Raw genomic sequence first — 13,679 nt, forward strand, 5'->3', positions numbered from 1 at the left:
AAACACAAGAGACCAAGGGGATAGAATTAAAGTCTGGAAATAAGTACTGGCACAAAAACAGATACATAGATCAGTGGAACAGAACAGAGAACCCAGAAATGGACCTACAAATGTATGGCCAAAAATGTTTGGCAAAGCAGAAGAGTATCTGATGGGAAAAAAAGACAGTTTCTTTAGCAAATAATGCTGGGAGAACTGGACAGCAACATGTAGCAGAATGAAACTGGACCACTTTCTTACACTACACACAAAAATAAATTCAAAATGGATGAAAGACCCCTGTGTGAGACAGGAAACCATCAGAATCCTGGAGGAGAAAACAGGTAAAAACCTCTTTGACCTCGGCTACAAAACTTCTTCAGTATGTCTCTAGAGGCAAGGGAATCAAAATAAAAAATGAACTATTGGGACCTCATCAAGATAAAAAGCTTCTGCACAGCAAAGGAAACAATCAGCAAATGGAAAGGCAACTGACAGAATGGAGGAAGGTACTTGCAAATGACATACTGCATGAAGGGTCAGTATCTAAAATCTAAATCTATAAAGAACTTCTCAAACTTAACACCTGAAAAACAAATAATCCAATGAAGAAATGGGCAGAAGACATGAATAGGTACACCTCCAAAGAAGACATCCAGATGGCCAACACACTTGAAAAGATGCTCAACATCACTCACGATCAGGAAAATACAAATCAAAACCACACTGAGATACCACCCCACACCAGTCAGTATGGCTAACATTAACAACTCGGGCAACAACAGATGTTGGCGAGGATGTGGAAAAAAGGGAACCCTTTTGCACTACTGGTGGAATGCAAACTGGTCTAGGCACTCTGGAAAACGATATGGAGGTTCCTCAAAAAATTAAAAATAGAACTACCCTACAACCAAGCAATTCCACTACTAGGATTTCATCCAAAGGATACAGGAGTGCTGATTTGAAGGGGCACAAGCTTGCCAATGTTTACAGCAGTGCTGTCGACAATGACCAAAGTATGGAAAGAACCCAAATGTCTATTGACAGATGAATGGATAAAGAAAATGTGATATAAATCTACAATGGAATACTACTCTGCAAACAAACAGAATGAAATGTTGCTATTTGCAACAACATGGATGGAAGTAGAGGGTATCATGCTAAGCGAAATTTGTCAGAGAAAGACAAATATCACATGACTTCACTCATGAGGAATTTAAGATACAAAACAGATGAGCATAAGGGAAGGGAAGCAAAAAAAAAAAACACAGCCACAGAGAGACAAACCATATGTTTGTGCCTGACTTACTTCACTTAGCAGGTCTGGAGCATTCATCCACGTTTTGGCGTGTGTCAGAATTTCCTTCCTTTCTCAGGCTGAGTATTTCATGGTATGTGTGTGCCACAGTCCCTTCATCCATTCAGCCAACACTGCACGCGCAGGCTGCTTCCTCCTTTGGCTGCTGTGAATAATGCTAATAAAATAGGCGTACAAATATGTTTGTGTCCCTGGTTTTTTTTTAAATAAAAAAGGTTATGGTTTGTTTTTGAAGGGAGTCTGTTACAAATCACTTTTTTGAAAATAAACCTGATTTTTTGAAAATCTTTTGCATCAGTATAAGGATTAACAATTTAGTTGACTGTCACCCAAAAGAGAAACCGAAGATTGAAGGTACTATTTGCTTTAAAGAAACACCAAAGACATAAAAGTGTCCATTGTAAATTTATTATGCATTAGGAAGCTTAACTTAAAAACCAACCGCATAGTAAAAAGATATGTTATCTCTGTTCATAGCAGAACAGGTTTCAAAATATATTTTCTTTTAAATGTATTCAGTCAGTACACAATCCTTATAAAAATTGTATATATATTTTTCTGTCAACACCTTCATTACATTTATAAATACAAGATTTACACAGCACCCCATCAAAAAAAAATTTAAAACTCCTTACAAATATCTACATATATTTCATACCTATAAAACTTTCAGAGGAGTGCAATGTTAAAGGTGGGTGGGCCCTAGTTAATGGTCCATTTACGGGTGCAGCAAAATACATATAAATCTGTAAATTTTTCTGTCCATAAAACATCTCAAAAAATTAGCAAGACACTTATTTCTGAAACTGAGCTTCCTAAACCACCATACTTTAGAAAAGAATTTGATGTCCATATTCCCATGAGATTCAAAAGTCAGATAAACAGATGGAAATAAAGACTAACTGGAAACAAATGCACACGACAGAGCAGTTAAGGCAGGAGTGTGATGAATGAGAAAAACTGACAAGACAGACATAGAAGATGCAGCAAGGAGCAAGCAAATGGTAATAATATGTTCTAAGATCAGAACTTGGATATAAATGCTACTGGTATCCAGTCATTAATTCTCATCCTCACTTAGTAATATTTATATTGTTGAAAATTTTCTTAGAAGCTTCCTTCAATTTCTGTGTTGCCACCAGAATACTTGATGTGTGTTTCTCTTCTGTAGAATCACCTTGGATCTGACCAAAACACTAGCAATCTGAGTTGCTAGTTCTTCATAATTTAAATTTTTAAAAAAGTTTTCTTTTATCTAGTAAAGGTTATCACTGACCAATATTAATCATGTCCAGAGGTTTATATGCTGAATTTCACTGTAGCCAAGAATAAGAAGTAGAAGGAAAGGGGGAGTAAGACTTGGGTTTTTGTTGGACTTTTGAACAAAGGCAAGAGATCCCTGAAACTGAGTGACTTGGAGCAGCCACTCATGAACACCTGTAGGCTAAGAGGGCAAAGATCAGAGAAACAGGAAGGAAGAAAAGAAGGGACTTTCGCCTCAACTCTTATCCACGCCACCCTGTACCTTCCATGGAAAGGGAGATGGAAAGACTGCTCTCACTCACTCCAGGATTATTCAAGGAAAGCCAGCCTTCCTACCAGAGATGGGAAATCCTTCTATCTGAGTTTCAAAGTGTAGACTCCAGATGACTCTGAAAGCTAAATACTATTTGCAGGAAAGTACTTCAAATCTTGTTCTACTGTACAAACAACAAGAAAAGGACCAGGAGGAGGAGGGGGTGGAAGGGTGGAAGGAGGCAGAAAGGTGGAGGGAGTCACTTCTCAAACCTGGCCCTGAAGGATGCCGCCGCATCTCCCCTCCAGCACCATGAAGTCTCCCATGTGGCGTGGCTCCCCATGGCTCTTAGAGATGGCATCAGCAGAATCCTCTTTTCTGCCAAGTTTACAGCTCAGTGCACTGATTCCCAGACTCCTCGAAAGAAGAGAGCTCCCAGATGCTGCTGTCTTGCAGCAGTGGCTCAATGTCCTCATCACTGCCCCGCTCTGGAGTGTTGGTCAGGCTGCCACTGATGCTGTTGCTGTGTTTCTGAATGCCACTGCCTTTACTGTATTCAGGGATGAATAAGGCAACCAGGAAAGACAGAAGAACTATGCATGCCCCAAATAAAAATGGCGGGCCTGGGATGACAGCTCCCTGATGGGCAAGGGAAACAAATGGAGACAAAGAATACGGTTAGTCTTCAATCCACAATTAGTCCTAGGTGACTCCCCCAAACCATCAAAAAGGTAAATCATTTTTTTCATAAGCAATTTGCCTTAAGTATCTAGGCAAAATCTAATAGAGTCCAGCGTCTGGACTATGACAGAGGGTAACCAATCGCTGCTCTTTGCACCGCTTTTCAACAGCTTAGATGACAGTTGTGGCTCTCCAGTCCTACCCTATGACCTCAGGTCAGCACTCTTGTTCGTGAACATGAAGAACAGTTTTATACAGAAATTAATACTGAACATTGCTTAGAAGGAAGAATTGAAGAAGTATCAAATAAATAGCAAGAGCACTCGACTCAATTTCTAGCAGGGATTTAGGTCATTTCATGTTTTGTTTGGCCTGGTGGGGCTTCACCAAAGGATGGCATTCTGACCAGAGTGCTTGAGGAGGTAAAAACGGACTCTGAGTAAGATTAAGCCAGAGCTTTTACAGAATATATTAAGTCACGGAAACAATCCTTTGCCAATCCCAGGAACGCACTGAACACAGCACTTACCACAACCAAATACAATAGTAACGTCATAGCAACAAAAACGTTATCCAAATTTAAGTTCAGAATTTGCTAGGATCAGACATAGTGGATGTTATAAAACTAGACTTATTGCCAATTTACCTGCAGGGCAGCATTATCAGAATTCAACTCTGATTCCAACTCAGTCAGTTCCACATGGAACATGTAGAATATGAAGCCATACAGTGCTGGCCCCAGGCCATTACACAGTCCTCTTATTCCAGTTATGATCCCCTGGGCAACTCCTGCATCAGAACAAAGAGAAGGGAGCTGGTCTTCTCAGAAAAGCATGTCAAGATTAGGGACTTATAGGAAGTAGATAAGGGATTTAGCCTACTGCAGTTTCTTTGGGTGCACAAATGTTTCTTTGGTTTTACTTTGTCCTTTTAATATTGTCTTACTCTCTGCCCTAAGATCTATAAGGAGATGAAATGACCAGCTAGATCCTTCTTATTAATGGGGAATACGAAAATGAAAAAAATTTAATACTCCCCATTTACAGGTAATTTCCACTTTTCTAGAAATGGAATGAAATTTTCCTTCTCTACTCATCTAATTGCGCTTTTATGATAAAAAAAAAAACCTGCCCTTTGTCTCCCAGAGCCTGGTGTAAGTCCATAGCAGCCCTGAGGCCATGTACTCCCTGTACTTCCTGTACTGAAAAATCCCCAAAGTACCAACTTCTAGATATCTCTGGCTTCTAATGTGGCAGATAAAATATTAACTTGAAGCATATGAAATGGATGTTTCCATAAGTTAAAACTGTTCCAAAAAGTAGGTTCAACTTAATACAGTGTGTTGCAATAATATTGTATGCTGACATTTAGAGACAGCTGTATTAATATGTATGAGCAGAGGGGCACCTGGATGGCTCAGTCGGTTAAATGTCCAACTTCGGCTCAGGTCATGATCTCACGGTCAGTGGGTTCGAGCCCCGTGTCAGGCTCTGTGCTGACAGCTCAGAGCCTGAAGCCTGCTTCAGATTCTGTGTCTCCCTCTCTTCTCTGCCCCTCCCTGCCTCAAGCTCTGTCTCGGTCTCAAATATAAATAAAACATTAAGAAAAATACATATGAGCATAATAGGAGACAAAGAGTCCACGTCATGAAAGACCAGATGGTGCCTGTCAGATGTCAGGGCAATCAATGCCCATCCTCTAGAGGAGGCTCCCATCTTCAGAAACAGTTCCTCCCAAGGATACATGGACAAGTGAGCTCCCACAGTCAGCGTGACACACAGAATTTGCGGTGTTCAAGTAACACTTTAAATTTGTTTTTTTAATGTTTATTTTTGAGAGAGACAGAGACAGAATCCAAGTGGGCTCCAAGCTCCAAGCTGTCAGTACAGAGTCTGACATGAGGCTCAAACTCACGAACCATGAGATCATGACCTGAGCCAAGGTCAGACACTTAACCGACTGAGCCATCCAGGCACTCCTCAAGTGACACTTTAAAACTGGTGAATAAAAGGGGTACCTGGGTGGCTCAGGTCATGATTTCACGGTTTGTGGGTTTGAGCCCGGCATCGGTCTCTGCGCTGACAGCTAGCTCAGAGCCTGGAGCCTGTTTCAGATTCTGTATCTCCCTCTCTCTCTGACCCTCCCCTGCTCGCGCAGTCTCCGTTTCTCAAAAATAAATAAAAAAACATTAAAAAAATAAAAACTGGTGAATAAGGGGCGCGTGGGTGGCTCAGTTAAGTTAAGCATCCAACTTCGGCTCAGGTCATGATCTGCAGCTCCTGAGTTCAAGCCCCGCATTAGGCTCTGTGTGGACAGCTCGGAGCCTGCTTCCAATTCCGTGTCTCCCTCTCTCTCTGCACAACCCCCCCTCTCAAAAATAAATAAAAACATTAAAAAAACTAAAAGAAACAACAACAACAACAAAACAAAACAAAAAAATCCCCGGTGAATAAGATGGCTAATTTCTGATATGGAAACTAGGTGCAATGAATAAACAGTATTTTCCAGTCTACTTTTTTATTAAAACTTTTTAAAGGGCTCTAACACATTTAAATTTTTTTTTCTAAAATTCACTACTTCCTGACTATGGTAAGGTGATCCATTAAGAGAAGGAGCAGAAAAGGAACTGCCCAAGAGAGAAACCAGAGGCACAAGAAGGATGAAGGAAGAATCTAGATGTAGGGACACCTGGGTGGCTCAGTCAATTAAGCATCTGACTCTTGATTTCAGCTCAGGTCATAATCTCATGGTTTGTGGGTTTAAGCCCTGAATTAGGCTCTGACAGCATGGAGTGTGCTTGGGATTATCTTTCTCTCTCTCTTTCTGCCCCTCCCCTGCTCATGCTTGCACATACTCTCTCAAAAATAAAAAATAGTCTAGATGCAGAATACAATTTTCCACATGGTTGTTTTCATCTTGTTTCTCACTATGCATTTAACAACTACATGTATTTATTTTTTCTTTTCTCAAAGAATCATTCCTAAATTAAGCTAGTAGTCTGATTCCAAACTGAAGATATTTAAGTGATTACAGTGATAAAATAAAAAAAGCTCACTGCTTTGCTAACCAGTTCATTCATTATTTGACATACATCTGCTAAAAGGATTACATAGTCTAGGTAATTCTTACAGTAAAACACAAAAAAAGAGTCAAAACTAAAAAGAAAATGGATAGTTCTATTTCTAACTGCTTAGTCCAGATTTCAGGACTGTCAGATCAAAGCAGGAAGGAAAATAGAATGGTACGGTTGCGGAGAAGGGACCACCACATGGCCGTCACCCGCTCCATGAGCCTCCCCTAGTCCAGGTAGACCTTAGCTGAAAGAGGAAAACAGCAAGGGGACAGCAGCCTCACCTTGCTGATCTGACTCCGCGTTCCGAGAGACGAGGGCACTGACCGCAGGAAATGTGATGCTGGACATGGCGGCCACCGTCCCTGCTGCCCACACCATCCTGCAATGACAAGACCGGCTGTGGTCAGGCGGCAGGCTGGCCCCAAGGAGCTTGCTGCTCAAAGTCAAATCTGGCAAGATCACAAAGTGCTTTCTGTTTTCTCCTGTTGTATTTATTTTTCCCTCTTTAAAAAAATATTTATTTCACTTCTTTGGAAATCTGTACTTCTTGTTTCCCCAGTACCAACTAGATGTTAGCACAGTGAAGTTTCAAGGATTTCTTGTTTCTGTCAACACCACATCTTCCTCACTGATTGTCCACTTTTCTCTCTATACTTCTCACCTTCACACGGCCCTCGAACTGCTCAGTTTGCCACCCCGCAAGGAAGTGTCATGTGCCACCAGTGGAAACAAGAGGCCTGATCACCATGAAAGGAACGTAGGTGCATGTCAGTATTTAGGAGCAATGTGAGCAACATGTGGCCCTAACGGCTGAAAACCTGCCTGGCCAGACTTGTTGGGGCTGAACCTGCACGTCCTTACTGAAAAGAAAAAACCCTGCAGGCCAACAAAATCCTTTAAATGTAACACAAGTCTGACTGAATCAGCTACTGAACCAAAGTTCCGCAGGACTGAAATCTTGAAGAACAAGAAGAACCAACCACTGACCACATTTCTAGTTTCTCTAAGTAGTGTCATCTATTTACATGCAAAAAATGAGGGTCAATTCTAGTATTTAAAATGGAGCTAGAAACTCTGTTCCTCAGGGCTTATTTTGACCTTCTTTCCTGTCCCTGGGATTCTAATATTCGAGCAGTAACAATGATTTTGGAGGGGATCTTACTAACTCAGATGCTTTGTTAAAAAGTTATTTCATGACCCAAAGTCATTCAGCTAATTATGGCAGCGAACCCTGTCATAACCGTTTTGACACACACTGGATTAATTAAAAACTTCACCGCTGAGGTAAAGGTTCTCTGAACAAAGAATCTTAGATTATCCAGATCCATCATACCCTAAATTAGGTCTGAACAGTGTTTGAAATGCTGAATATACCAAACAGGCAAGTAACCCTTGCTCCCTTCACCTCGCACTCACCAACTCAAGTTCCTGTTAAGGGTGCTTCTGTCTGTTAGTTTATGACGATCCAAAGGAGAGACTTACCAGGCCTGAGATCCAAAACCATACCAGGCCAACTGGAATATCTGGAAGCCTAAGCCAAGGAGGACAGTATTCTTATTCCCCAATGATCTCATCAAGATGGTAAGAAAGACCGTCTATAAAAGCAAAGAAGATAATCTTGAGCAACCATGTGACCATACAGATTTGATGCAGGCTCTGTGAGGGAAGCCCATTAATGATGACCAGGGACCACGACAGGCACGCAGCCTGGCCTGAGACCTGGGGCTCAGGGCCTTCAGCCTCCTGCCCTAGAGCCTGTTCATCTAATGCTTTGCAAGCACTTTCCAAAAGGTCTAACTACTTCATTATCATGATTGAGAAAGGCATGGTTCAGACTCTTTGGAGAAATGCCAATCACTTCACCACCAGTGAACAGCAAGCCCCTACTGAACATTTACAGAATATATGGGATTTTGCTGGAGGTTAACAGTGTCAGAAAGTTGTTGGATTTTAAGAGATACACACTCTACTAAAAACAAAAACAACCCCCCCTCACAAAACTAGCTCAGATAGTCTGTAAAAACAAAGAATAAAAGGGGAGTCTGGGTAATCAATTAACCAGTTCCTATAAAAACAAACCAAAAATCACGAGCAACTTGAAAGCTCAACATAATTTACATTCACTGATACAATTTAATAAGGAGAAATAAAAGGCTTTTGCCTTGCTGCTTTCCTTTGAGCCTTGTCAGTTCTGATGTGCGGGCAAAACAGTTCCACAGCCTTCTTATTTATCCCTGAGAGAAATCTCACAAAAGAGGGCTCTGCTTGGACCTGTGCTATAAAGCAGCAGGAAGCCATTTCAGGGAATTGGCTTCTACACAGTTCCATGTGACAGCTGAACTCACCCAGGCGTGTCAGTGAGTTAAAGGTCATAGGACTTGCCTTTTGTGGCCCCACGTTTATAACAGGTCAGGAAGTGTAATGCTCTTTACTCACTACATCTATTCTAATGCACTGATTTACCACATCTCTTCAGTCCTGGGGATAACAGCAGGGTTTGCAACAGTTTCTGATTTTCATTTCTGTTTTCCACTTCTACATTAAAATACTGAAACATTTTTCTCATTAAGTTTATTTTGCAGTATCTGGAGTTAGAACGTTGGTGGTGGTTGTAAAGCAAATTTTTATTTGCTGAACTGACCCAGTAGAGTAACAAATATTGAAAAGTTATCTTAAATTCCTAAGTCATAACCTCAACATTCTATAAAAGTACAACGGTTCTATAGATTGTATCCATGTCCATTGACTGGGTCTGGTACTGTAGCAGATATACAAGGTATTCCCACTGTGGGGAAGGTGGGGGTAATGACTTAGACGTGCAGGGGATCTCCACAAACATTTCTTTGCAGTTCCTGAAAGTCTAGTTATTTCAGAATTAACATGTAAAGAAAAAAAATCGGTAAAATGACTTACCTGAGCCACAATAGACAGAATTCCTACCATAGCTATGAATGCAGCAATCTTAACAGATCCAAAACCTATGACCTGTGGAAATGAAAGAAAACACTTTTGTAATAAAAACACTATAAAAATAATCCCCATATCCAACCCACTAAGGCAAACAGAATATCACCAAATACTAAAGAGAACCTGAAGAAAATGACTGGACTCTGGTGCTGCGAGCAGAGAATCTGCTCATTGGCAAAGTCAGCGGCCTCATGAGGGCAACAGGGAAGGCGGGCAGCAGTGAAATGCTGTAACCCACTTGAGACCAATTAAATCAGACTCTCAGGGCCCAGCCACAGGCATGTTTAAAAACCTTCCGTGGTGATTCTAGAAGCAGCCAAAGTGAGATGGCAAGGATTTCTAAGCCTCTTAACCTCAACTGAAGCTCTGAAAGCCCTAAAACTTCAAGTTTTAAATATCAAGTTTTTAAAAAGTTAAATATTGGGGCGCCTGGGTGGCTCAGTCGGTTGGGCCTCCGACTTCGGCTCAGGTCAGATCTCACATTCGTGGGTTCGAGCCCCGCGTCAGGCTCTGTGCTGGCAGTTAGCTCAGAGCCTGGAGCCTGCTTCTGGGTCTGTGTCTCCTTCTCTCTCTGCCCCTTCCCCTCTCAAGCTCTGTCTCTCTCTGTATCAAAAATAAATAAAACATTAAAAAAAAATTTAAAAAGTTAAATATTTTTGCTATTGAAATCCTATAAAAATCAGGAAAAGGACTTAGAAATTACTGTATACATTCCATTCATTTAATAAATGATTATCTTGCTTCTAGTCACACTACTAGGTAATAAAACAGCTAGAATCTCGGGTTCCCAAATCAGTCCCGCTGACAAACAATAGCCTGTCACTTGCCAATCCAATGCAATTAAAAAAAAAAAATTGGAACCTGAAAATAGAGATTTAGGAATTATTTCATAGCCTATATTTGTAAATATAAACATATCTATACTTAAAGCAGCTTTATTGAGATAAAGTTTAAATATCCTACAATTCACCCGTTAGATGTGTACCATAGTTTGACTCTGCCCTGGCCCATCCCTCCCTCCAGCCAGTGATAATACTTCTGTCTCTGGGTCTGTTTATTCTGAGCATCTCACACAAACAGAAGCAGACAATCTGTGGTTGCAGCTTCTTTCACTTGGCACAATGTTCCACAGCTCATCCCCGCTGCAAGACTTAGCAGCACTTCACTTTTTCTTGCCAAATGCTAACATCCCATATGCCATATCTGTTGACCCATTTCATCAGCTGATCAACATCTGGGTGGGTTTCTACTTTTTTGCTATTATCAAAAATTTGTGTAAAAGTTTTTATGTAGATGTGTTTTCATTTCTCTTGGCTATATATACATACGTATAGATTTGCTGGGATCCCTATGTTGAACATCTTGAAGAACTGTCTATCCCGTTTCACCTTTCCACCAGCCATGTGATGGTTTCCATTTCTCCATACCACTGTCTTTTTTATTACAGCAGTGTTAGCCAGGTGTGAAGTGGTATCTCATTTTGATTTGTATTTTCCTTGATGGCCAATGTTAAGCATCCTCTCATGTGCTTATTGGCCATGTGTATCTTCCTTGGACAAGTATCAATTCAATCTTTTTCAGTTGGGCAGTCTTTTTATTGTTAAGTTATAAAACTTATACTGGAGGGACGCCTGGGGGCTCAGTCGGTTAAGCATCCGACTTCGGCTCAGGTCATGATCTCAGTTTGTGAGTTGGAGCCCCGCATCAGGCTCTGTGCTGACAGCTCAGCACCTGGAGCCTGCTTCGGATTTTGTGCCTCCTTCTCTCTCTACCCACCCCGCTACTTGTGTCTTTCAAAAATAAATAAATGTAAAAAAAACACCACACTTATACTGGATACAAATTCCTTATCAGATATACAAATACCAAATGCAGTTTTAACTCATGCCTGTGTGTGTGAACTGCTCTTAAAAGGGAGCCACAAACACAATATGACAGAATAATTCTGATTTACTGTTAAGTGTTGGTGGAAGTGACATAAGCGTATGTGCAGGAAAAAAGGGAAGAAAATATCCAGTTGCTTACTCTGAAGGAATGAGATGATTTTCCACTTCCTTAAGCTTTCCCATTTTTCCTACATTGAATGCACATTTAACTTAATGCATAATTTAATTATAAAGGCACATACAATTTTCTGCATGAAATATGTTATCTCACCGGTCTTCCCTCTAAATCTCCAGCCATCTGCCCACCAAAAAGGAACAAAACGGATATAGAACTGTTTAGAGAAACAGTTTTACCTATATACCACTATATAAAATATCAGTCTCATACTTTCAGGACAACTATGAGAACAGCAAGTTTAACGAGCTTCAAATAAAAGTATCTCCTGACACAGAGGAACTTATCTTAGGAGGAGACCTGCACTGCCATGTGGTGTAGGCCACTAGAAGGACGTCCAGTGAAAATGGTAAAAGGCCAGGCAGGATAGCGATGGAAGGCAACACGGGTCTCCGCAATCCCAGGGATTTGAAACAACAGTTGGACAGGGAACTTGGTTTTAAATTGTCTTACACAACTGTCTTTTTGGGGGGACAAAGGTAAAGCATACATTTTTAAGGAGCAAAAAGGGTTAGAGGAGGGATTATTTAGATTATTGCTTGCAAAACCCCTTGAAGTCTACAGAAGTGTTGACTTCTGAAGATGTCCTAGGTCAGGTCACATCAAATGAACTTGACCTCTCTCTGAAATTTAAATGATAAATTCTGTTTATGCTAACTCTCAAGGAAATTTTTCTCACAGTAAACATTTTATAGTGTTTTAAAATATCATTGTATTAAAGGTTCCCCTGACTGCTAATTATATGTCAGCACCTACACTTAAACTATAGCTACAAGGAAGTCCACACCTTTTCCCCTTTATCCTGTTTCCCACAAAATACCTTTGGACAATTTCTAATCTTCAATTTCTTCACGTTCTAAAGCTACTAGGCACCCATTACCCACCTGTCTGAGATACAGAAAAAAACTTGAGTACTGTCCAGCTTCAGGAAGGTATGAAAGAAACACAGTGATGCAAATTAATAAGACAGTAGAGTCTTTTCCAACTTTCTTCAGTGACTATGAATAAGCAGAAAGAGAAACACATTAAAAAGCTTTGTTAACCATACTAGTTCATACCCTATGAAGAGATCTTGAAAAAATACTGCTGCAGAACCTTTTAAGAAAATTTCATCGCTCTCCTTCATTCATAATAAGACCTCTTTACATCTATAAACCCTTAAGGGTTTTTATTATATATAAATTTACTATATTCTTTGAAATGTTTTCAAGTGACCTGTAAAACTGGAAGCCAAATAAGTATGCTCCAGCCAAGGGGTCAGTGACAAAAGGATTCTTCAGAAATAGCTTTTTCAATCTTCTTACTTTCTGAATCTTCCTTTTTTACACAGAATTGTTGAGAAGACCAAAAGGTGTGCTATCTAAGGACTGGAAAATGCTTCTGTCTACGGAGACAGTGCTGCACAGCAGACACTGGACTAGTTAACTTACATATTCACCAAAACCCTCACACGAGCCCAGAAAGAGTGCACAGCAGTAGTCGTGCTTCACAGGCGAGTTTTTGTCTATAACCTGATCACCACATGGCAAGAAAGCAGGAGGCCTGACTGGCTCCCAGGTCTACGCCCGGCTTCCTTCTCTAAGCACCTCTTTCTCCATGTCTGATGGCAGGGCACACACAAAATGACCAGGGGCTCTAGGTCATGGGGCCTTTTTAGAAAAGAATTTCTCATGAGTTATTTTTCTTATACACATTTCCTCTCAAAAGTACACTTGGGTGATTTAAAATCAGCAATCAAATACCTGGTTGTTTTTTTTCTGCATGTATTTTCTTCAAGAACAATGTCCTGTCAGACAAGGTGGGAGAAGGGGAGGCGTAAAATTCTATGTCTCAGTATTTTTCCTAGTTGTTAATGGGATCCTTCCAAAAAAATTAAAAATGGCAAAAGCTTTTTTAGAAGTAAAGAACCCATTCAGTCTGCAAAATACAAGTCCGGAGCCTCTTGTCAAAGTGGATGGACATTAACCTAGAAAATAGCTACTGGATTTTGCATGGACCTCAAGTATATTGTAGTATAGAGATGGAATTTAAGGAAAGGTATTAAGCAGGCTGTGTTTTAGCTTACGGGCAAGTAATAAATTGTA

At 40.5% G+C, this 13,679-nt stretch overlaps 1 protein-coding gene across 1 annotated transcript in view; it reads right to left on the minus strand.

Annotated features, from left to right (window-relative positions):
* Nucleotides 1–2,964: 2,964 nt before the first annotated feature.
* MFSD14B (major facilitator superfamily domain containing 14B) overlaps nucleotides 2,965–13,679 on the minus strand; it is a 62,790-nt gene continuing 52,075 nt past the window's right edge. Inside the window, exons 9-14 of the mRNA XM_029919705.1 lie at nucleotides 12,480–12,593; nucleotides 9,481–9,552; nucleotides 8,050–8,162; nucleotides 6,849–6,946; nucleotides 4,141–4,283; nucleotides 2,965–3,452 (exon numbers count right to left, since the gene is read on the minus strand). Coding sequence (XP_029775565.1) covers nucleotides 3,201–3,452; nucleotides 4,141–4,283; nucleotides 6,849–6,946; nucleotides 8,050–8,162; nucleotides 9,481–9,552; nucleotides 12,480–12,593 — 792 coding nt within the window. The 3' untranslated portion in view covers nucleotides 2,965–3,200. The remainder of the gene's footprint in view (nucleotides 3,453–4,140; nucleotides 4,284–6,848; nucleotides 6,947–8,049; nucleotides 8,163–9,480; nucleotides 9,553–12,479; nucleotides 12,594–13,679) is intronic.

This window comes from Suricata suricatta, chromosome 13, assembly GCF_006229205.1.
Source record: "Suricata suricatta isolate VVHF042 chromosome 13, meerkat_22Aug2017_6uvM2_HiC, whole genome shotgun sequence".
Taxonomy (NCBI): domain Eukaryota; kingdom Metazoa; phylum Chordata; class Mammalia; order Carnivora; family Herpestidae; genus Suricata; species Suricata suricatta.